Source organism: Haemaphysalis longicornis, unplaced genomic scaffold (assembly GCF_048455015.1).
Source record: "Haemaphysalis longicornis isolate Haplotype H1 unplaced genomic scaffold, Haemaphysalis longicornis Haplotype H1 scaffold_1, whole genome shotgun sequence".
NCBI classification, from domain to species: Eukaryota; Metazoa; Arthropoda; class Arachnida; order Ixodida; family Ixodidae; genus Haemaphysalis; species Haemaphysalis longicornis.
This window is the reverse complement of record NW_027526203.1, coordinates 65066762-65091948: the sequence shown is the minus strand read 5'-3', so window position 1 is coordinate 65091948 and position 25187 is coordinate 65066762. Positions and strand designations below refer to the sequence as shown.

Here is a 25187-nt window from a genome sequence, read left to right as displayed (position 1 = left end):
GGTTTAAACATTTATTTTACATTAAAATAAGCATAACCCCAGCCATCTTTAACTTTTTATACATTCAGGGCACTTAGTTTCACAGAAAATGTGTGCCATGCACCCACACCACCACCAATAAACAAAAACGCACAGACGGATGCCATTGTTTGCTGGTGATGACGATGTGGCTGGCCGTCTTTAGACAATGCACAGGCCTGGTTCGCCTACCAAAGCTACAGCCAATCCATATCCAGTTGAAATTGCGTGAATGTGCCTTGCTTATGCTGTGCCGGCATGTATGCGTTGTGACCATGTGTCAGTGCAATTTTCCTTCTACCATTCTTCAAAGCAAAAGCAAAAATCATGTTTGCATGCCTAGTCTTGAACCTGCGACATCCTATCTTAAAAAAAAGGCACACGCGGCTCGACTGCCAAGGTCAGATGCTGCCATGCCCAGTCAGAGGATAAGATAGATAAGATAACGGGCGCCATTCCTGCCTCAAGCGAGCGGGGGCCACGTGGAGGGGGGCTTCGGACAGTCTAGCGGCTACCTGCAAGTAATCAACTCGGTAGATATGCCTTGTTATACAGCAATATGTTCTGCGACTGCATTTATTCCCCCCTGTAACGTGCTCTTTATGTACGGGTAAAAAAATGATGCACACCTCTGTCTAACAATAGCGATGGCTGAAAGCGAAGCTTTCTCATAAGGGATTCGTCTGCTGATATGAAAACCTAAAGCAGGCTTCACCTGTGAAGGAGTATATTTGAGGAAGAGTACGCTTCACAGGTGGAAGTTGGCTTTCCTGCAGTGGGTTTTGAGGTAGACTACAGACACCATTAGTGAGACATAGAAAGCTTCGCTAGGCTGTCTCACCTGAACCCATTCCTATGGGACTTGCTAATTCCTGACCCACGGGCTTAAAAACCATAGTGCACCGATATGAAAGGTTTTAAAAATTCATAGAAATCTTCCTAACCGCCTAGTTTGCTTCTTTGAGAAATATATCACCTCTTTACTGAGGTAAAAAATAAACAAGAAACACATTTTGGTTAATCCAGTTTTCACTAGGTGGCCGCTAGCTGTCTAGCAAGCGAGCGTTATATTTCTTTATTTCAGCACAAAACTTACATTTTATAAAATAAGCAAACTAGGCCGCAGTGAATGTTGATATGTATTTGTAAAGCCTTTCGTATTGGTGCACCATGGTTTTTAACCCCGTGGTTCATGCCAGTCCCACAGAATATTAGCAGGAGAGTTCCCCTTAAGCTTCGACTGTGTCCGAGTGGCCCATTGGGTAAACGTCGGCTCCACAAAGTGAGGGACCCAGGTTCGATTCCTACCATAGGAATCAATTTTATTTTTTTCCGTTCACCCACGATCATCATCATAGTCCGAGAAAGTTGGCTTCCCTGTAGTGGGTTTTGAGGTGGACTACAGACGCCATCAGTGAGACATAGAAAGCCTCACTTTAAAACCTACATATTCGTATGTTTGTTGTCCGAATAAAGGCGACGTGATTGCACGTTATTCCTTTTTCTAAACGTTGCATTATGCGACCAATGTTGCCGATAATATAGAGGGTATTTTTCTTGCTCTTGCATGGTGAGTTAAGGCAGATTCCACCTCAACAAATTTCCGCTACAACAAAATTTTTCGCACGTCCCGTCAATTTCGTTGTAGCGGGATTCGACTGTACGTAGAAGGGCGATAAAAACAGCCACTGAATGACATCAAAATCGATAGTGAATCCTTGCAGTTCAGGGTTGGCCAGGCCAAGTTGGCTATGGCCAAAGGAAACGTTCTGTGCCCAAACCTTCTCCCCACTTGCTGGCTTACCCTGAAACTGGACACTCATAAACCAAGTCCACTCGTCTGTTGTGGTGTTTGCAGTACACCATAGCTCTGGGTGCTCCCTTTGTTTTTCTTTCTCTGCTTTCCCAGTCACCGAAAACTCCAAAAGCTGAAAATTTTCATGACACGGGAGTAATTATTCGCTTCACGGGCAGAAATGACTATTCGCACAGGCCCAGCGAACTCGACTTGGCATCTACTGTCGCATTTGCCCAAGGGGAGGGGTGATGGGGAAACTCTCGAGTACCGACAGCTGCTGCTTCCCTGCAGGCCCTCTGGTGTGCAGCCGGGCTCAGTTTCCCCCTGCTCGCTTAGTCGGTTAGTGGTTGCAGCCAGCGTTAGTACCAGTGCTCGCCAAGGGACAGCCCAGACCACGTCCTGTGGGGACACAAAGTCACCAGCTTCTCTTTTTTCTTTCTTCACTTCACAGCAACAATCAGCAAGAACAACAGTGGCTCAACTTTTCACCCCAAGGAAAGCACTCTGCTCAACATTTAGGCTTGAAACCTGCCAACTCCACAATTTCTATACATGGTACCGTACAAACCAGGACACAGGTCGAGTTTTTCCTGAAAAAAAAAAAAAAAAAAGATGCCCACAAGGCTCGCCCCTTGCCTGATGTAGCAGTCGTTGCACTAACGCCGCTGCTTACACCTGCATGCTACCTTTGTGGGCACCCCTGTTTCGTCTATTCATAGATTCCTCATCCTTGCTTTGTGTTCTGCACTGTGTCAACCCTCCGAATGAGTGCTGCAACTCAGCCTACGCCGAGGATGTACATCATCCGAGCTTGCTGACAAGAGTGTTCATCACTCGTGGACATCAGACCACGAGAGCTTAAGATGTCTGGTTCGAGGCCACGAGAAGAGCGCAGGTTTCCATTAGCATGGCTATTGGCTCGGCTTGCAGCGCTGTGGCAGATGTGAAAACACATGCAGCGCAGCAAAAACCACAATAAAAGTGTTCACATTTGCATATGTGAAAATAACGCGCAAGCATGCCATAGCTATGAGGAAGTGAAATAATATGCACTGCCTTCTTTTTACAGCCGCAGGTCAATGTCCATGCTTACCGCCTGCAGTTCATCTGTCAAGCAAAGCCAGCCATGACAAAATACTCTGCTAAACTTTGGCATCATTGTTATGACTACCGCCCGGAGCACAAAGAGCGCACAAGCCCAAACAAACTGCTGAGAGACGGTAGTCTAGTTCCTGCACTACAATGAGTCTGCGAGTCAGGTTCAGAACAGTGTGCTTTCTCCAAAGAGAACACACTTGGCTACAGAGAAGCCTGACTGAAGACTAGTATGGGGACAATGCGTACACTGCGTGGGGACAAGGCTATACACACAACGTTCTTTACACCATGCGGAAGTGGCGCTACGCACAATGTGACTGTTCTGCCAGCAGGTGGAAAGTATTGAAAGCAAAACGTTTTTTTTTTTTTTTCTTTTTTTCCTGCGGTGGTTTTTGGAGATTCATGGCCACCACCTTCAGTGGTTTTCACTCACCATCCTAGCAGAAAGAAATAAAAGAGATCTTGGTGCACCTGTGGGCGCCCGGTGTCCTTTGTCATGGCAATTGGTCTCCCCCCCCCCCCCCCCCCTTTTTTTTTTTTGCCTGCTCAAAGCAGCTCTGAGCTGCCAGCAAACCGGCGCGGCAGGCGTACTGTGGAGGAGCAGACGATCTGTCATCTGCTCGTGTCGGCACCACGTGTAGGCACTCAACAACGCAAAGTTAGAACTCTGGTAATTATTTTTGGTGACCAATTACTACTACAAATAGTTTTTTAAGACGGCTGTAAAAGTAACAACAAAATTTCTGAGTTGTTTCGAGAAATGTTGCCAATGCAACCAAATGCGCTGTTTCCTTGTGTTACGAAAAGCTGTTTTCATGCGTATTCCGTTTGTGGCTGAGCAAGTTCTGTGAGGTGTGCACTGGCGGGTCAAAATGACCTGTCTACTTTGCATAGCCAGTGCCCTACCTGCAATTTTGGACATACTCGACTCATGTGGTAGCTGCGACGAAACGGTGGCGTATCTTGAGGCAAAATTTATACAGTTGAACCCCTTTATAAGAGACACGTACCAGGGAGCACTTTCTGTCTCTTATATGAGATGTCTCTTATAAGCAGGGAAGCATGTTTTCACTTACTAATCAGACCCTAGTTCAATGTGGGCACTGTATGACTAAAATAAGCTCAAAAGAACGCTACAGCATGTTGCAAAAGATTCCTTCTAATTTATGTTTGGCCCCCAGAATTTATGAAACAGTTCTGAATCTTTGTTTGCTTCATGACCTGTTTTTTACAACCGATTCTACAAGCTTTTTTTCCTTTCATTGTTTGTGGAAGATGAATCGTAGATGTTGAGTGCACAAGCCTGATAAATAGCCAGAGTGCACAGCTTCTTCCGCTGTGTGCACAGGCTATTCATTACGCTTGCAGGATTCAACATCTGCAATGCTTCTTGATTGGGAGCTACACGAGTGGGAGAGCCCACATGTGCGATCACGCTCCATCCAATGGATGGCAGTAAGCTTCAACCACTTCTGTCAGTTGCATTTCCATTGGCAGGGCTTCTCATCATCATTTAATAGCTGACTGAACCACTGTGTGTTTGCTGAAGTTACAATAAATAGCGACTGCAGGCGTCTGTTGTCCACCTGTATTTCCACAATGGAAGCAACTACAATTAGTAACTGGTGGCACTGCATCTAAAGTTAAAATGTTTGTTACAAGCGAGACTGTTGATTAAAGTTCAAGGATGACTTGTCCCTCATAACCAACTGTCTTCTGCATCCGATGTCTGTTATAAAAGAGGTCAATTTAATGGGAAAGATAGGGCAGCCAACCATGTGGGTGAATAGTGTCTCTTATACCCATTTGTCTCTTACATCCATGTCTCTTATAACGAGGCTCAACTAATCCAGGATGCAAACTGATGCAAAATCCCATCGCATTTGCCTCAGCGAGCGGTCATACAAACATTTAATGATAGTGTCCAAATGCCGTCATTTGTATTGTATATAAGTACCGGCAGACGTGAAAACCTGGTTCCTTTAGTTAAACACTGGTGCCCCATATATGTTGAAGACCACAGACACACTGGCATCTCAACGTCACTCGTAATCACGAACTGCAAAGGAACACCAGACAATGCCACCATTCTCACACTGAGCAGGAACGAGCGAACACACCAACGAGACCCCGAGTGTCCCTTTGCATGTGTCGTCTGCCCGCCTTTCTGTCATTCCGAGCAGCGAGAGCAGTTTGGGGCAGCTCTGAGCTGCTCCCCAGTGTAAGTGAAATACGACTGAGTGGCTCCGGAAGTGGTGGGCGGAGCCAACGAGGAGCTGCTCCTGCCAATGAAACCCGGAGCAGCTGGGAGTGGCTCAAAACTGCTTGGAGCAGCAAAATAAGAGAGGCGTGGGAAGAATTTCGCAACAGCTTCGAAGAATTTCGCAATGTGCTAAGTGGTTTTAGAATCAAATTCTCTTTGTCACCAGGGCGACCAAGAACGTTCAAGTTGTAAATGTGCGTCTGTGTTGGCTTAGAGAGCTGAAGTACACCAACGCGCCTGCATGAGGGGGGGCCCATCCTCATTAAAAGCATCCCCCTCAAGAATTATCTTAGCATTTTCTCTCCCCCTCCCCCTCCTCCCCCAAGAACCAACATGTCTAAGCAGCTCAGGTACTGTGACACAAGCACCCTGTGACACAAAATTGGCGTTCCGTGTGTTCGCCTAGAGACAAACGTCCATCTTTGCAAAGTCCTGCATGCTCGACTTGCGAGAATCTCGGCAAGAAAAAGCGCAAGTGTAGCTAGTGATTGGAATGGTTAACATAAAATTTTTGCCTCCTGCAAAGTTTTTTAAATCACCGAATTGGTGCCAAATTCAGTGCAGGCAAAAATAAAGGGTGTTGGGTGAAAAGAGAATTTTCTATCAAATACTACTAATTCAGACCTTGAAGACTCTTGGTACACAACGGATCAGAAACAGTTCCACCACTCCCTTGTCAGCAGCACGAGGGGCCGGAACTAAATCTGTTCTTCTATTCTGAAGGAAAAAGGTACACAGATTTTGTGCCCTTCCCTTGCAGTACAAGGAGGGGATCTCCTTGCCTTGCCCCGTGTGAGCGCCTATGCGTGTTGCTAAAAAGCACACTGTTGTGAAGGTGCGTGGAACCAAGGTACAGACATGAGTAGAATAGAAAAGCACTATTCTGGACTACCCTACAAAACATCCAACAGTGCAAACACTAAGGCCAGAAACGTCATCTTCATAAGTCAAGGTGGTGCACACAAAATGAGTCTGCATTCTTCCTTCGTAAAACCCTTGCTAAATGCCACAGTAATAAAACAGAGTGCGCCCCACTTGGTTTTTGCACCGAAACCACTGTGGCAACCGTTGCTTGGCCCAACCACAATGCAGGCCCACAAAGGACTTGAATGCTGCAGAAGCACTGCCCAAATTTGTTTCACCCTGTTCTGATGGCCGTAACAGTCGCACAGGACGTGGGCGCGTAGCAGGCATAAGCTATGAGCCCAGCCAAGTGACAATAGCAGCAGTGCTTTCAGTGAGGCCTGCAGAAATGCCGATGAAAAATTTAAAAATGTGGAAGACAAACATTCCCCGCAGCGCCGAAAAACAAGACAAACAGATCCTCCCAAGTGCAGCCATTTCGTTTCACAAACTCGCCATGAGATGGCAGAACAGTCACGTATAGCCTCAGTCATTACGACAATAGTCCACACATAATGTGCACCTTAACAGTTACGTAGCCATGCTGCAGTATTGTCTTGTATGTTGTATGCAACAGACTGTTTCTTCATCTAAGTACAAACGGTAGTGAAACAATGAAAATGTGTCTTTGCGGGGAATGGCACAGTTCAGAGAACTTTGTTACGGCTGGCCACCAGAACTGCAGAAGTCTGAGCAAAGCTCCTGCTTGGAAAGAGAGAGTGCAGGTCACTTCACTTCCTGGGGCATGCTTCTGTTTCCTACCTATGCCACTAAACCCTTTTATCATATTTTGTGCAACAATGTATGCGTTTTCACACCCAAATGTCACAAGTTGGGCCAGTGATGACTTCAATGGAAACATGTACTCTTTCCGTAATTACCAAGGCCACTGCCTTCTATGGTGAGGATGGACGAAGACTGAAACTACAGTGTAGACCACATATAACGTATGTTGCCGGAGCTGCGAAAATCCGCACTATAAGGACTATTGCACTACTAGTACAACGAAAACATATGCGAATCCAACCACACTGCAACCTACCTTTCAATCATTCTTTCTTTATCGTCACTCAGATGTAGGCCTCTTAAAAACATAGGTGCGGCCTTTTATTTGATTTTTTTTTTCCACATCAGCCGCTGCTACAGGGTCTTACAGACAGTGAGCGTGGCTTCAACTTCCTTTCTGATTGATTAATTGTATGGTTTTACGCGCCGACACAGCGCAGGTGATGAGGCACGCCATAGTGGAGGGCTCCAGATTAATTTTGACCACCCGGTGATCTTTAAGCTGCGTCGAAATCTCGAACACACAGGCGTTTTTGCTTTTCGCCTCCATCAGAAAAGTGGCCGTTGCGGCTGGGAAGCGAACCCGCGACCTTGTGCTCAGCAGCACAACGCCTTACCACTGAGCCACCGTGGCAGGTTAACTTCCTTTCTCTTTGTGTTTTCAAGGAGAACGGCTGCATTTCTTAGTGTCTACGAATGAATGGCGCGGGAAAACGTGATAAAAATGCAACAAAGATTTTTTTTTTCACCCCACCTTGCGTTCGCGATGCCGAAGGTGGTCGCTTATCAGCATAAGTACGGGTAGTGGAAACCTCTGTCGTCACAGCTCGCTATCTTGCAATAGAGGAAAGAAAGCTTAGAAGAGCCCCGATGGCCACCAGTTCATTGGGAGAAGTGTGGAAGAAGCAATTTTTTCGCCTCCACTGTAGGCCGCTGGCATCCATGTCCTAGCAAAGGCGCCGAAGGCCAGCCCACCGAGGCCCTACATCACTGCACGGCCCAGCCCGTAGCCAATGGTCGGCAGGCAGAGGCGAGGCAGATAGGGAAGCGAGCAAAGGTGGTGGAGGTGGCGCGAGCACGCAAAACACACGCAAAAAAGGGCAGTCTACCAAAATGGCATGACCGGCTGCTGTAGATGTGACGTCAGGGCCTCTCCGAAGCTTTTCTTCCCTCCATGGAGAGCTTGCTATCTTCTGAGGTGAGTCAAGCAAGGCAAGTTGTGGTTATCACTCGAGTACAAATAGAACACGTGAACTAAGTGTGTATTTTTATCTTTTGTGTGTTGTAGTTAAGAAAAGAGCAGGGAGCACGTGCTGTGTCAGATGGCTGATTCTTCTTTTTTTTCTTCCTTGCAACCTTAAAACCAAAAAACTGCACTACAAACGATATTGTGCTTCAGCCAACCACATTTTAAGCAGTATGCTTATGCATTGAGTTGTACAGGAGGCGAACCGGTGGTCACAAGAACCCGCGTTATATCCAATCCCGCACTATAAGTGGTTACGTTATAAATGGTCTACACTGTATACTAAGTACAATCATGCTCCTCGTGAGCCTCTTCACAGAATGTTTCTGTTGTCAGCATTTTGAACCTCAAATCCCAAATCCCGGTTTATACGGTACATGCCTCATTAAAACCATGGGGCACAAAAATCTATACATTCTAGGCGCCTTGAGGCAAACATTCTTGAGGCAAACATTCAGCTTCCACAAGCTGAGAAATACACATTCAATTTCTTGATATTAAATGAAAGCTGTGTCGGAATTCAAAAACTGTTTTACACTATACAGATCATTTAGGTACTGAAAGACATGCACGTGGCTGTAGCAATTAACACTAGAAAAATTCCCTGTGCTCGGCAAAAGGTCTCAACACACTCATTCATTTGAACACCAGTGTGGATATTTTGTGCAGGTGACTTTAGTGGCCAGCCGCAATGGGACTTGCTTCCATTCCAACTAGAACGAATGAGACGCACACAGGCCTACACTTTGTTCTGTTTTGGCCAGCCAGGCTCCCCTGCCCGGGCTTCCCTGTGTTTTTGCGTGCGGCCACCCAGACCAGACGCTTCCCCCTCTGGATGGGAGCAGCTCTCCCCACAGGCATTTACAAATGCTGACCCAGCTATCCCCTCAGATTCTTTGGTGAGCAGTGAAATGCTTCTCACCGATGGTGGCCCTAACCATGTCTGATTTGGGGATACTAGTTGGGGCAAGTATTCAACAGGTGTAAGATCTCAACGATACAAATCTGTCGGGGTAGTGAACACCATTCCTATAATCCAAAACTTGTATAATCAAATTAAAACTAAGCAAGAATAAATATATTTTCTATAATTCCACCCGCAATTGTGTGCTGTGGCAGTGTATGCATTTACTTTTTACTGGAGACCCCCGGGCATGCATTCTGACAGGCTTAATTAAAAAACATGCGCCTATTTTTTTCACTCATTGTTTTTCAATGCGCAGTTTTGCTATCCGCAAAACTGGCTGCCCCTGCCGTTTCTCGCCACTGCCGGGCTACCGACATGCAGGGTGGTACGACGATAATTGGAACACTAAAAATTTTTCCTGAGCAAACCGCCACTCTGTTCACACTTGAACTTCACATGAAGGTCGCATTTTGTGGTTTAATTTGTTTGACACCTGGAACAACGGCGGTGCCGTAGTTACTGTACCTTTCCCATATTGTTCTGTAATGTCTTGTGCTCTACATGTTGCTTGCATTTTTGTAACTCCCATTAGAATTTCTAGCTTGTTTGATTTTGCCTCATCATTGTACTGTACCAAAGGGGGCTGGGGCCTCTGTCAGGCTTTGTAGCCTTTAGTCCTAGCCTGCCTCCTCGTACTTCTGAGGAAATAAAATCTTTGAATCTTTGCTTACCTGTTTATTTTGAAAATAAGTAAAAACCATTTTCACCTATGGGAAAATGGCGGCTGATTTTAACGTAGGAGCGAGCGCAAGTTGATCTTGGAATGGTGGCGCCACCTGGGGTATGCAGACCAAAACAGATGATGGGGATTCACGGTAGGAAGGAGACAAATGAGGTAGCAGACAATCAGAAAATCTCTCATCCGTAGTTTACAATGATCACAAATAGTTGCATACAGCTGATACCAATCACAATAAAATATTCCCATGGTGCATCGTAGCCAATAATTTGTTTCCTCACCTGCTTTCACCTGCAGAGCTCTTCGAAGTAACTCTGATTTTCTGATCATCTGCTACCCCATTTGGCTCCTTCCTCCCATGGAAGGAGCATGAATCCCCATCGTCCGTTTCGCTCTGCCTACCCCAGGTGGCGCCGTGGTTCCAAGATCAGCTTGTACTGGCTCGCACGTCCAAATCGGCCGCCATTTTCCCCCCGAGGGAAAAATTGTTTTTATTTTCAGAATAAATAGGTAAGTCTACCATCGTTGTTCCCATGTCAAACAAAATAGACCACAAAATGTCACCTTCGTGTAAAGTTTGAGTGCGAACACAGCAGTGGTTCGCTCAGGAAAAAAGTTTAAAGTGCTCTAATTATCGTCCTAACACCCTGTATATGAGGTTGCTAACGTGTTGTGCTACACTGTCTATGTTGCATACCTGGCTTTCTGCTGAAAAGTCCCGCTCGGCTGTATCAAAGGCAATTGAATAATTCGCCAGTGGAAGCAGTTGGAGAAAGGTTATAAAGCCAGTCTCCTGGCCGTATTTCTCTGACTGACAACAGAACCTGCATCCCTTGTTCCGAGGCTAACAAAATCCGCATGCTCAAACTCTATGGAACTACACTGCCATCATTTTCAGGCCTCAATTTCTAGCTAGCACAAGAAGAAGTTACTTGCATTACCCTTTTATTCCAGTGGACAAGCAGACAATATGTCCTAGGAAAGCCATGTTACAAATAATTCTACAATCATTCTTGCAAAACTCTTACAGCCACCAAACCGCTGCTGAAATGGTGACACTGCACCATACATTTTAAACCCGAGATCATTCATTTTCCTCAAGTAGTGAATAAAGACAAACTCAGAACAGTTGTTGAGCTGTCTTAGCAGTCAGGCGCAGCAGTAGTTAGCAAATACGCACGCCCCAATGCAGGAGAGAGCACCGTTGGCTTGGATCCCACTGAAGCCCCTGTCAATCTCTCTCCTCCGCCATCGGTGTAAGAATGGGTTCTCAGCCTTGAGCGCAAAATGTAGTTTCACAATTTCTACCATTTGCATCAACCACAACGGTATCGCCGACATTTCAAAAGAAGGAAGATCCCCTTTTTATGCCCCTCGTTTGGCCACACATCTTAAACGCAGAGCCTACGCTGCTTCCTGCTCACAGCTGACCTGCCCTAGGCGTTCCCCAGGCCTCACAGTGCTCGAGAAGAGGAGGGGGGAGTACCTGGGGGCTTCTGGGGAGCAGGCTTGCCCAGTCCCTCGAGGGGAATGTCCTCCCCTCTCTGCACAGCCCGGTACCACTCGCGCTGCTGCCGCGAATCCAAGTGGTTCATCCGGCTGCCCGTCTTGCGGATCAAGGTTGAGTCCGACTCGTACCCGTCGCTCAGGGTGCTGCCAACAGAGAAGGGGGACGGGCTTCACACTCACTCCCAATCGGCAAAAGACGCTGGCATTTCTCTCCGCATATCCATGATGCCCCCCGACCACCTTCCCGAGTGGCTGTTACCATTGGCTCCCACTTTCGTCACAAAATCGGAAAAGATCTTCCTAAAGCCCTCCTGGCGTCCAGGAAAAGTCGGCCGCCAAGCCCCGGTGTGCAGGCCGCCTCGGGAAACTGGCCAGTGAGGAACCACTGGCTGGGAAAAGGTGCAGGAAATGCACACACAAGAGGACAGCAATGAAATTTGCTGCCACCCCATCTCGGTAGCATCTCTAGACTCACTGTTCTTTTGGAAGATTTGCAACATGGGTTAACTAAGCTAATGGTTAATGATTCATGTTTAATTATCAATTATCACACAAAAATAATAACACAACGATAACACACGTTTGCATTTCAAAATCTTCTTTCCTGTGTGGTTAGCCAGGAATGCTAATCTTTTTAAACATTCGAATCACAATAGCAGCATCAAAATTACATCTACACTTTCAAATGCATGTCAAGACTATACTTATACAAAGCCCCCATCAAAATGCTGTTTTCTGAAAAGAACGAAAAGTATCTGCGCTAGCTTTGGTTGAGAAATTCTGTGGCCTAAGGCAGTTGTGAAACAACAGAAAAAAAAAAAATAAAGGAAGAGAGAGAGAAAGAGCGAGACAGAGAGAGAGAAGAATGCCAGAAATCTTCAAAGACTGTCTCATGCATGCTTAAGAACTATGGAAGAGCTTTAACACAACCAGGCCCTGAAAAAGCTCCCCGTCAATGTTCTTGTAAAACGTGCAACTGAATTTTTTTTACTCACTTTCAAAACCTGCTAACTTCTAGGGCACAACTGCAGCTTGCAGGACGTCAGCCATTCACAAGTGTGCACTAGTTTAGGCCATTCTCCCGCAAAAAGGAAGAGACCATTGGAAACTGGCAGAAATGAATTCTCTACACTGCTTCCTTTGGGCCTCACCGTTTTCCCAGCTGGGCCTTCAAAATGGCACTTGTTGCTGCTGTAGCCCTTATTATTCACCAGGTGAATAATAAGTTATAAAAGCTGCCTGACAGCAGCAGGCCCACTGAGTTTTCTATGAGCAGAGCGCAACAACACTCTCGCATGCACTCCCCTCAGTGTACTACTTTGTATGCACAACCAGTGTGAGGGAATTCATATTCCACATGCACCAAGGAGTAAGGAAGACAATGCTTGGCTTCCAAAATTAGAGTAGGCAGCTCACATGCCCCATTTTCTAAACGGCCCGCATCAGACAACCAAATGTCTCTTCCACTTGGGGAAAAAAGAGGTCCCCCCCCCCCCCCCCCCCCCGATTAAAAGAGAGAGGAAGCTTGACGTGCACTCACTACTTGGGCTTAGGTGCATCCAAAGGTGGCAGATACCGAGAGCTCTGGAAGAAGAAAGCAGCAGTCAGCCAAGCATCCGGTGCACAGTAACAGCAACGGCTCAACGCTTCACCCAAGCTACAACTGGACTGTGAGGCGCGCCCCCTCCCGGATTCCTCTCTCATGTGCACCTTGGCCACCTTCGTTTTTAGCCTCCACCAGGAAAAAAAACCTTGGGCAGCCAAGCCTGAATTCGTTCATTGATTAATTGATTGAGTGTAGGGTTTAATGTGCCGATACGACGCAGGCGATGAGGTGTGCCGTAGTGGAGGGTTTCAGATTAATTTTGACCGCCTGGGGATCTTTAACGTGCACCGAAATCTTGAACATACCGCCGTTGTTGCTTTTTGGCCCCATCAGAAAAGCGGCTGCCATGGCCAGGAATCGAAGGCACTGAATTCGTGTCCGCCTTCTCAATACCACAATGCCTACCCGCCGCGGTGGCTCCGTGGCTAAGGCATTGTTCTGCTGAGCGCGAGGTCGCAGGTTCGATTCCTGGCCGCAGTGGCTGCTTTTCTGATGGAGGCGAAAAGCAACAACGGCGGTATGTTCAAGATTTCGGTGCACGTTAAAGATCCCCAGGTGGTCAAAATTAACCTGGGGCCCTCCATTACGGCGCGCCTTATCGCCTGTGTTGTGTTGGCACATTAACTTTTTCACTACTGCGCCTATCAAAATCGATCAATTTGATCGATACTTTTGGGAGCGCCTTTTCATAGCGTTCCAGGCGTTTCTCGAACAAGTAAAGCTGTTCGGAGTTAGATCAGAAAATGGCCTTTCAAAATCAGTTTTGTTTTCATTTTTGCAACGGAAACACGATTTTTGACAAGTTTTTGAATCACCAGGGTGTGGAAAAGGGGCGTGGTCATCGCGCGTCACTGCTACCAGTGAAGAATTTGTGCCACTCGTAATTACTCTGCACCAGCGTTTGTTTTTTGCTATCAGAGCGTGAATGGTGAAGCAGCAAACGATTTTCAATCGTCAGGTTCACACTCTGACAGTAATAATCCCAGAAATCGGCTGAAAATGTCAAGCAGTGCCTGGTTGCTAAGCTACTTTATGATTTTAGGCAGTTTTATTGCCTTTGCGCACGTTGTTCTAAGTTCTGTGGTAGTTCTACTTACCCCAGGACCATTCGCAAACAGTTTACAACAGTTTCGGTTTCGTTTCTGCATCGCGAAATTCATATTTAGCGCTACTACGCAGTTACCCAACTTCACGGCTACCTGCCATGGCGCCTGAAGCGTGCGCGACTGATCCTCGAACAAAGCACGGCGCTCCTGATTTCCTCCAACCCTAACCCGATTTCTGCGATAAGAACTTCAGATGCAAGTCGCCAGATATCTGTTCCGCCGAGGACAACGCTTCAAACCGGCCTTACACTGCCAGCTGTTCGCCTTCCAGTTTCGTTTCCATGCGAGGGTATATCCGGGTGTCTAATGTTGCTGCTTAGTTGAACTGTCTATTCGGACAAAGTCTCTGATAAGTTTTTGTACTGTTTCATTTGAAAAATGTTAGGTGGCGCTGCAATAGAGGAGGCTCGTTGTGCTGATCTTTTTCAGCGCGCAACTGCTACTCGGCCAAAGATCGCAGGGCACGATTCTAGCTCATCGTACCTCATTTTTGCGAGCAACGCTACAATTGCGAGTAAGAAGATGATAATAAAGCTCAGCTTTATGTTTTGAGATATAACTGACCATGAACGACAACAAGCTTCAGCCACGGCGTTATGTTTTCAACTTCATGCGTGTTTTTTTCCGCATCGCGTGCTTGTCCCAAATATTGTGCTCGCTGTAAATGCAAAGTCAGCCATTGACAAGATGTTCTTACGTTATGAGGGGGCAAATTGGTGCCTCTGATAATGACAAACCGCCAGATTTATTCCAGGAAACCACCCGAAATTGCACATTTTGAATTGGAGGTTGGGCTTCGCTTGACAGGAGCACCGTGCATGCTATACTCGGTTACAACTCAAGAACGGCACCACCTCATGTAGTGTATCACTCCGCAAAGCGCCGGACCCGTGACGTCAGTGCGCGTGCGTTTTGAAAGGGGTTTGCTGTGAATGCGTGATATCGTCTGCCTTGCCTCACGCAGTTTGTTTCTCGTCACTGGAGTCGTTTGTAAGCATATTAAGTCCAAAAAATCACGGGAGCGGCTCACGCCATGTTCAAAATATTCCCAGTAACGCCCTACTTGCGCCGCGCGGAGAAACATCCGGCTACGGTGATAAGGCACAGCGGCAACGTCCGGTGCCGTTCTTAAGTTGTCACCGAGTATAACATTTTTTTTTTATACTATCTGACAAACTGTTCCGCGCAAGTCAACATTTTTTCTAGGGCGTGTTTTTGAAATGTTTTCCTACAAAATGTATATTCTAATTTTTTTCTACTAACGGTGGTTTGATATACACAACTCCTTTTTTATCATTTTTTTTCGACAACTTGACAAAAATTTTGGTTTCGATATTTTTTTTACAACTATGATATATAAAAACCTTTAAAAACTGGTATTATTGGAAATGCCGTTACATAATCTGCATTTTGTGCTCCTGCAATTAGTGCCTAACCAATTTTTTAGCAGGAAAAAAAATGTTTTCTTGGACCCCTAAAATTAGTCAATTTTCCAGCGGTAGCGAAAGAGTTAAACCTTACAATCAATCAATCAAAACAGCACAATCCCCCTGAGCCACAACTGAGGGGTGGCTGATAGTGTTGCCATTCCTGCCCTTCATGGTCACTTGGGCACTCCAAACATCACCGCTGTGGCAGACATTTAGAAGGTGCAAGTTTAACACTTCCAACAGCTATTATAAAACATTGGGCAAATGGAGAAATCTGAACTTCCCACTCTGTTTTTGCACTGCAGCTGAAGCCTATTAATACAAAATATATATATATATATATATATATATATATATATACACACATATATATATATATATATATATATGTAAATTCTGATTCTCCGATATGCAACATGGGTTAGTTTTCAGTACCTTACTGAAAAAAAGAAACTGAGGTCAAGATAAAATAAACGAACTCGATAATTGCTGCCAGAGATGGAAGTTGCACATTTTGGCCCTGTCACCATGCTTCTGACGGAGTGGCAATCAGGCAGAAGTGAGCGTCACTCTCTGTGCCATCAGAAGCCTACAATATCCGCACTAAGCATGGTGTTTCTTTGTTTTTCAACTCCTCCCCACACATTTTTTTAGTGAGAAAAATGTGCTCAAACTTGGCATTTGCCTTGAATCGTTCTCCCCATGGATTTGTCGACACTGGCAGCGATGACACGCTGGCACATATAGCACCGGACATGACAGATTGCGAACAACTGTGCAAAGCAAAGCCACCTGTCAAAAATGAAATAGGCGAAAATGTACACTTTGGCGTTTGAAATCGCATCAGACTGCATTGTAAACCCCTGTGGCATCCCCGCTGCAGTCTACAAGCTGGCCGCGGAGGATGCTTTGTGTTCGTTTCTCACTTTTGTGTCTCTTTATTGGGGCTGTGGGGTCGAACAAATGGCATCAACACCTACCTAGCAGCTCCTGGCAAGCTATTATAAAACATTGGGCAAATGGAGAAATCTGAACTTCCCACTCTGTTTTTGCACTGCAGCTGAAGCCTATTAATACAAAATATATATATATATATATATATATATATATATATATATATATATATATATATACACACATATATATATATATATATATATATGTAAATTCTGATTCTCCGTTATGCAACATGGGTTAGTTTTCAGTACCTTACTGAAAAAAAGAAACTGAGGTCAAGATAAAATAAACGAACTCGATAATTGCTGCCAGAGATGGAAGTTGCACATTTTGGCCCTGTCACCATGCTTCTGACGGAGTGGCAATCAGGCAGAAGTGAGCGTCACTCTCTGTGCCATCAGAAGCCTACAATATCCGCACTAAGCATGGTGTTTCTTTGTTTTTCAACTCCTCCCCACACATTTTTTTAGTGAGAAAAATGTGCTCAAACTTGGCATTTGCCTTGAATCGTTCTCCCCATGGATTTGTCGACACTGGCAGCGATGACACGCTGGCACATATAGCACCGGACATGACAGATTGCGAACAACTGTGCAAAGCAAAGCCACCTGTCAAAAATGAAATAGGCGAAAATGTACACTTTGGCGTTTGAAATCGCATCAGACTGCATTGTAAACCCCTGTGGCATCCCCGCTGCAGTCTACAAGCTGGCCGCGGAGGATGCTTTGTGTTCGTTTCTCACTTTTGTGTCTCTTTATTGGGGCTGTGGGGTCGAACAAATGGCATCAACACCTACCTAGCAGCTCCTGGCAGATTTACAGTTAAACCTGCACCTAACAAACCTCTATGTAATGAATTCCTGGATTTAACAGAGTTTTTCAATTCCTCATAGCCACTCTCATTGAAGCCCATGTGTTGGCTACCTCTATGTAACGAAGCCGTTGCAGTGGTTGACCTTCATGTAAGGAACTCGCTAAGCTGATCAGTCATTGTGTTTTGCCCTTTTACTGAAAAATCATCAAGAGAAATGCACTAATTTAGCGAATACTACCACTACTGTAAGGAGCCAGCAGCTATGAAAATGTCTAGAATCGCCTAAAAACAAAATTCGCCATGATGATAAAATGGAGCGGCTAGCATCATCCCATGGCTAATGTAGCAGACAATGTTTTGCTTGTGTAGCACGATACCAGGCGGCAAGAGTAACTACACTTAACTAGAGTTCCTCTACAAGCTTCCCTAAAGTTGCGTGTCTGATTTCCACAGGATGCCACGCCGCCAGATTACACGCACCGGTGCACATGCCAGTTCACAAGCCAGCAGCCCCCGCACGCGCCAATTTCACCCCGCTGCTGCAACCGGAGTGGCAGCTCCAACATGCACAACGGGCGGCTTTCTTACACAAACTTGGAACTCAAGATGGTGGATGGACGTGCAACTCTGCTCAAGTCTACACTGAACTTTTTTTCTTGCCCAAACCACAAACCACTGTGTGTTTCTACGTGTTTGAGACAAGTTTTCAGGTGCTAGGCCTGCCCGTCAGTGTGTAGTTGCGTGTCTCCACTGCTGTCTGTGGTGTCGGTTCGTCAGTGATAAGTTCTGGTGCCAGAAAACGAAAAGTTTTGCCTATTCAATGCAAGGCCACAATTTTGAATGCCATCTCGACCCGATAGAGTATCCTAACTAGCATCCCCTCAACAATTTTGAGTGTGGAAAGGAGCATCAAGTTCGTGAAAAGAAGCCTTTTCAGCATAAGTTTGGTTGTTGAAACCCGTTAAGGCACCGAAAAGTGCCAAAAGCCAAAGTGACACTTAAGTAACATTTCTGAATGCGGGGGTTAATGACCTTGCTTCTTTGAAGCACCGTACAGTGCCCAAGCTTGTGTGAAAGCAGCAGACACAAATCGCGCAGTTTTTTACTGTGAAATAAATCCTTGAAGGGAAAGTTCACCCTGACTGATGCTTAGCATTTCGGTTTTGTTTCTGCTTCATTCATGCGAGCCTTAATTCGAAACCTGCATGTAACAAAAACCTGGATGTAATGAAAAATTGTGAACTTTTGTCAACCTCATTACATCCAGGTTTAACTGTGTAAGTACACTAGCAGCAGCAATAATTGGACAAAAGTTGTGACCCACTACCATCTTTTGGCAGATATACGGCGAGAGCGACTCTGGCCCCCCCAAGGGGTCACAGCCCCTGGGCACAACACTGCGACGGCCCCACCCCTCAGAAGCAGCCACTCACAAAGGCGGCCTCCCGCTCCGCAATGGACGAGTGGCCCGGCTCGTACTCCTCGATGCTGCGCGGCTGGATCTTGTACGAGGTCGTGGTCGGCAGCGTCGCGAGGCTGCAGGAAAGGCGACAATTGGGCAAGAAGACAATTTCGAGCGCCAGGGCTAAGCCCTGCTCACTTCCCCGATCCCTGTGTGCGCTGAAATCACAACCACTATCCACCAGTAGGCACACCCACCCGGCATGCAGCCGGACCTTAAGGGCACAGCCCTGGCAAAGGAGAGGCCGGCAGCCTGTTCGTCTAGCCACCCTATGTACGTGTTCATGTGAGGCTGCACTCACTGTTTGCATACGTCACAAGACAAGCGCAAACTACCAACCGGAAGTGGGGGCGAGGGTGACGAGACAAAAACTAGATAAAATCCATGCCCACACGCGGGATTCGTTACGCCATGCTGCTTTCAGTAGGCTTTAGCTCCCCATGGGCTAGTACGACAGAGTACGCCGATGCAGCTGCCAGCTTCGGGGCAAACGTGGCGAGCTTCGATGACCTCTCTTTTCGTGTGCTCTGTGTTCTCTGCCAACACGTATACATCATCCAGCCGAGGGGTGCATTTTCACCATTGCAGAGCTCTCTAAATCGTCCATTTAATTAATCATCTTTCTGTCTTCCCAATATATGCTTTTCTACATGAAAAGGGTACCATATTCACACAATCCTAATGCGCCCCAGATTGTACCGCGCAGGCAAGTTTACCCATGAAAATTAGAAAATATAACTTGTCGCTGATTCTACCATGCAGATGCAAAAGACATGGCATTACGTACCTGGCAAAAGACATTTTATAGAACGCACGCACCTGTGGCAGCAAAAATTCCTTGTGCATCATAAACTTGCTATCCATCTCTTGCTGGCATTAAAACTTAAGCGGGGAACATTGAAAGCTGATTTCAGTTTTGAGTTCGATTGTAACACACATGCAAATCTTAAGTCTACCTTTACCGAAAAAAGGTGTGCGTTAAAATCGTGCGAATACAGTATCTTGTAGAGGACTTGTTCCTTACACTCGACCTCTTTGTTCCGGTGCTTGGTTCCGTACTGCTGACTTTTGCCTTTCTTGGAAGGTTTGCTTACTTTCTGTCACATGCTCTCCAACTCCAACGGGTCAAAAAACAAAAACAAAAAAAAAAAAAACACAGGAGCCTGGCGTCTTTGTGTTATTTGTTTAGACAGGTGGGAAACATTTTGAACGCATGGTATTATTATGGGTCTCTTTATGCTTTTTGTTTGGTTCTCTTAGTACTTCCATAGGGCTAGAGGCAGCATGATGTGTGCACCAAAGCTGACGACTGCATCGGCACACTCTCGCACTACCACGTGGGAAGATGAAGCAGCATGGCATAACGAATCCCATGCGTAGACACAAATTTCATTATTTTTATTTTTATTTAGAGTGAGAGTGCTTATTTTGCCACTGGGCATAGATGAGGGGGTATGAGTTGGTGACGCCGAATATGAATATTAAGATGAATATTAAGATAATAAGATGAATATTAAAATATTCTTTTTGCGGATGAAGTGTAGGAGGGAACAATGATGGGGCCCATGTATCCATGTGGTGTATGCAGACACGTCATTTACACAGAGGCCTGTCGCTGCAAGAGATTTTATTTTGTTCTTGTCTTGTGTGTGCAAATGATGAGTGAAGTTTAACGTGAACCTAAAACACATTTCACAAGCAAAAGCAGAGCAGGCCGCTCACTAGCTGGCCCCAGACAAGCCAGTCCCGGTGCACTGGAGGCCACCCACCCTCGCCTGTGCTCCAGCAACACTCCTGCTCCATGACCATAACCACAGAGTGTGATCTCAAGAGCAACGAGAATGCAAAGGCCTCACCCGCTGGCGTAGCTCCTGTTGATGGCCCTCTTGGCTCCCTTGCCACCAAACATGGGCCGATCTGAAACAGGGGCAGCCAACACTGTGCCTCAGGCCACCACGTCCACACCCTACCAACGCGACGGACCGAAGAGGCCCGGCTAATCTCGCCTTCTACATAGGTGGGCTACCGGAAGTAAAGAAGAGAATTCATGCTCTCCACCCTTGGCCAAGCTCCCATCCTCACAAGCAGGTGCCCCATTAGAGCAGCCCAGTACTGTGACCGCAGCAAAGACTACACATCATCCAGGGGGTCATCGAAAACCACTCACCATCATCCCTCGAGAAGTCGGGCTCTGACATGTAGCCGTCACTGTGCTGGTTACCTGTAGGTGAAAAGCAAGTGCAGCTGTACAGTCCTGCACAGTCTGTAGGGGCTCGTTACAGAGCTTCGGATGTGGTGCAATGACAGACGGAGCACACGGCAAAGATGCTCAACTAGCATCCCGTCCTAACCTTCAGGGCACTGCTGCACACAGTGCTCTCTATAACGACTCTTGATAGTGACAACCTCAGCACTTCAGCACGAGTGCTCAATTCACTAAACAAAATCCACGGGTTAAAACTACTTCAAATAAGCAACACCGCTGGCCATGCCCAGAAGTAACGCCAGCATGGAGTGCCTTTTCTCGCACAGGAACAGTGTTAAGAACTCCATGTGGAGCGGCATCCTGCACACACATTACGGCCTCAAGTTTTTAGCTGTCTCCTGCTGGGACTTTCAACCGAGTGAAAGCATGCTGCCGCTTTTAAACTTGAAAAACCTGTATGGTTCAGCCAATGTGGAACTTGAGGACTATTTTTTACAGAAAAATTTGCCGAAAAGTCACCCCTCGACCTATATTGCAGTCACTGGCAGTTGTCATCTGGCGACCGGGCAGCCCATCGAGCCCATCCAAACCCCAAAGGCACCATCGCCACCACCATCAATCGGACGCGACGCCATCTTTGGGTGCGTTCCAATTTACCGTTTAGACAGCTTCGTTGCCGTCTTCGCGGACAGTACGCCATGTTAAGCCCTGTTCCAATTCGAACGAAGCAGTCAACGAAGACTGCTTCAAAGAGACAGCATCGAAGTCAGCAACGATGCAGGCTACCTTCCTGTCTCAACTAATAAGTGACGCCAGCGCCACCTTTTTGCGTATTAATGTTAAAACAAAAGCACTTATTCCTTTATTTAAATATTTAGTATAAGTTACTAGGGATGAAGATGAATTTGTTTAATTTTTTAATTACGTAACATTTGTAATAGCAACGGTAATAATAGTTACGAAATCTGCGGCTTGCGCAACCCAGCATGTCTGCTATGACGCTGTCGTCTGCGCTGGTGTTGCGCTTGCGACCGCGCCGCCGTTCCAATTTTATTCCTTTAGACGTCTAGTTAGACTGCTTCGTAGGCTGTCTACGAAGCTGTCCACGAATTGGAACGCAGCCTTTGTTTTGTTGCTTCTCTCGCTGCCGGCGAGTGTGTGCGTGCAATTTTCTTCTTGCTCAATATGAGTTTAGGCACTTAGTGCCTGTTTACAGCAGCATTTAAAAGAAAAGTTGGGGGTTTTCCAAGGCCAATGACGTGTCCGCCTTACGCCAGTTCGGTATCACCAAAAGAAGTGTTGCTAGCGGCGTTAGCTGAAGGGGCAGCTCTCAGTATGCAACGCTCGGAAGGCCTCATTTCATGGGCGCTGCTCTGTGCACCTGTGCTGCTGTACAAAGGGGCAAATTTTGTCCGCTAGCGTCGTGCGATGTCTCTACGAATGGATACCCCAGGATGTTTGCTGACCGCCTGCACAGACTGGCTGTCGCTCCGGTCTGCACACGAGTGTCCCATGCTTTGCGCTCGCTTCACGATGACATCGTCTTGCGAGTGTTTAAAGAAGGGCTGCATAAGCAATTCCCTGGACTGCACCGAGGACGACCTGCTGTGTGGGCGACAGCCAGCCAGAAGCAGTCGTCCGACGATACTTCAGACAGTTTTAAATGAGTAATCTGAGACGAAACAAGTTATAGTCTCAATAAAACAATGGTTGGTACCTAATTATGTTTTTTTTTTTGCATTTTTCGGCTACAAGGTAAGGGGGTCGACCTATATTCCGCCTCGACCTATATTCCGCATTATACGGTAAGACACATCCGCATGTGCAACGATGACTGTGTGTAGCTGAGATGTGAAACGAAACATATGTTGGGAAATCAAAAAGTTAATCCCGCACTGGGGTGACTCACATTACCACGAAACATGCATTGAATTGGGTGGGGACTCCCTACAGAAGACTACGATGAAAAATGTATACCGTATTTACTCACGTAATGAACCCGTCCCCCCTTTTCTTCTTGAAAGTTTACTTTCGCGCTACCTTGCATAAAAAAATGCGGCGAGCTTGCGGAGCGCCATCTGCCAAACACAACACAAACCTTCTTGCAAATAGCACCATAGAAGCGAGGCGGCGTGCGAACAAAGTAACAAGCATACTCCACACCCCACAATTCCACGTTACTTTGTGCTGCTCCACGACTTCACCATTTCTCTACACGTCTTTGTTCAACTGTGCTCTGACCTTTTTTTTGTGCTCCAGGTGCATAACGTACAATGGGCTGGAACACGAGCTACACAGCCGGTGTTTTGGACTGAAGGTGGTGGAGCATGCATTGAAGCATGGAAACCACACAGCTGGGCAGCACTTCAGTGTTGACCCTGTGCGTGTTCACTACTGGCTAAAACAAGAACAGGAGCTGCAGGCGACAAACAGGGATCGTTGCACATTTCGTGAGCCCAAATAAGGGATGTTTCCCAGGGTGGAAAAAGAAGTTTTGGAGTACATAAAGTGACTCCAATGTGAAAGCTTTGCTGTGTCCCACAAGTTGCTGCAAACCCCAAGCGGGCCACTGCCAGAAGTCATGGCATCCCTGCTTGCCCTTTCAAAGCAAGCAGTGGTTGGACGACGCAGTTCACGCGCCAAAACCGGCTATGCGTCTGAAGGTGTACAGCGTTGTGCCAGCGGTTGCCGGCGGACTGCAAAGACCAGGTGCACAATTTTAATCGCGCCGCAATGAGGAGCTGGGGTAAAAAAAGATTCTTCTGTCCCAGATCAGTAACACCGATCAGATGGCCATAAACTTTGATATGCCCAGAAGCGCCACAGTCGAAACAAAGGGTGCAAAAAGTGTGCACGTAAAGACGATGGGCGCCGAGAAGCAGCGGTGCACTGTAAAGCTGGTAGTAATGGCTGATGGCAGGAAGCTGCCGCCATTTGTTGTCTTCAGAAAGACGCTCCCCACAAACACACTTCCCCCTGCCATCCACATCTGCACTCAGGAGATGGGCTGGATATCAGCAGAGCTGATGGTTGATTGGCTTAAGACAGGCTGAGGACAGCGACCGGAGGCTCTGCTGCTGCCATGCAGCTCGTCGGGGACCATTTCCGTGGCCATCTCGAGGAGGGCATCCGGCACCGAATGCAAGAGATGCTCACGGACGTCACTGCAATACTGGGTGGCCTGACCTCAGTGCTGCAGCCGCATGACGTCTCCATCAACAAGCTTTTCAAGGACGACGTGTGGAGGCTGTACATGGAGTGGATGGCCACTCATGACCTGACCCAAGATGAGAAAATAAGAATCCAGTGTCTATCGACAGATACTGGAGCAGGGGTGGAAGTGGGCTTGAGCCTTATGGAGCAGCTCAGGAAGCAGAAATAATGCTGTTTTGGAGAAGCTTTGGGGCATCAAAAGGCGAATTTTGCAGCAGTGAAAGTCTGCTTGGGAGCAGATTCCTAGAGTCAGACTTTATTTGTTTCAACTTTTCCTTAATTTCTGGTAAACACCCAAACAAATATCAAATGGCTATTACGCACCATCTAAATGGCTATTACGTGCCATCTAACAGCAAAATACCCCTGTGCTCAGGGTCATACTGTGACTGTTACTCCCTCTTGAACTTGTTCTCAATCTAGGTAAACGTTCTTTTCTGATTTTAGTGCCTTGAAAATGCGTGTCTCTGACAGTTGTGCTCAGAAAACGGTTTGAACACGGGTGCTAAATTCTCCTGCTAAAATGCAATGCCCCTTTATTTGAGGCCTTAAATGAAACAAACACAAGGAAAAATGATGGAACTCAACTGGCCGCTTGGCGGAGCTGTTAGTGCACTGCTCATGACTGGAACTGCACACAAGAGCCAGACGAAAGAAGTGCGCAGTTCCAGTCTTGAACCATTTTCAACTAGCCCGGGTATCCCCAGTATACTGCCCCAGTGAACTTACCTCTCCTCTTGTAGTCCACAGTCTGGTAGTCATCTGCAAGGGGATTCAGCAAGTGAGCTACAACGGAGACGTTTTCCCAGCCTTGTACACACCTAATGCACAACTAGCCAATGATCTGAATTTGCAAACACAAACTGGCCCATCAGTCTGGTATAGGTACTACCACCGGCTGCTTTCTGCACAGGATTTATGCTGCATCGCCTGCGTTGACCTGTCCCCACCTTGGATTTTTATGAACAGAGCAGTGCCATCAAAATTGCTTCAAAACTGCCCAATCCTTCCCAATTTAGGTGTGCATGAACGCTAGTTCTCGAATAAACTGCTGCCTTGAACGACAAACCGATGCAAAATATCAGGTCAAATCAGGTCGTAGATGGCCATGCTTCACTAAGCAGCAG

The 25187-nt window shown here is 46.7% G+C and overlaps 1 protein-coding gene across 7 annotated transcripts in view; it reads right to left on the bottom strand.

The window, feature by feature from the left end:
- LOC144176773 (uncharacterized) overlaps positions 1-25187 on the bottom strand; it is a 281475-nt gene that overhangs the window by 47837 nt on the left and 208451 nt on the right. For all 7 annotated transcript variants that reach the window (XM_077705232.1, XM_077705229.1, XM_077705230.1 and 4 more), the window contains 6 exons: positions 24790-24822; positions 20809-20862; positions 20498-20558; positions 18613-18715; positions 12808-12851; positions 11245-11411 (listed from right to left, as the gene is read on the bottom strand). In XM_077705232.1, the coding sequence (XP_077561358.1) occupies positions 11245-11411; positions 12808-12851; positions 18613-18715; positions 20498-20558; positions 20809-20862; positions 24790-24822 (462 nt within the window). The remainder of the gene's footprint in view (positions 1-11244; positions 11412-12807; positions 12852-18612; positions 18716-20497; positions 20559-20808; positions 20863-24789; positions 24823-25187) is intronic.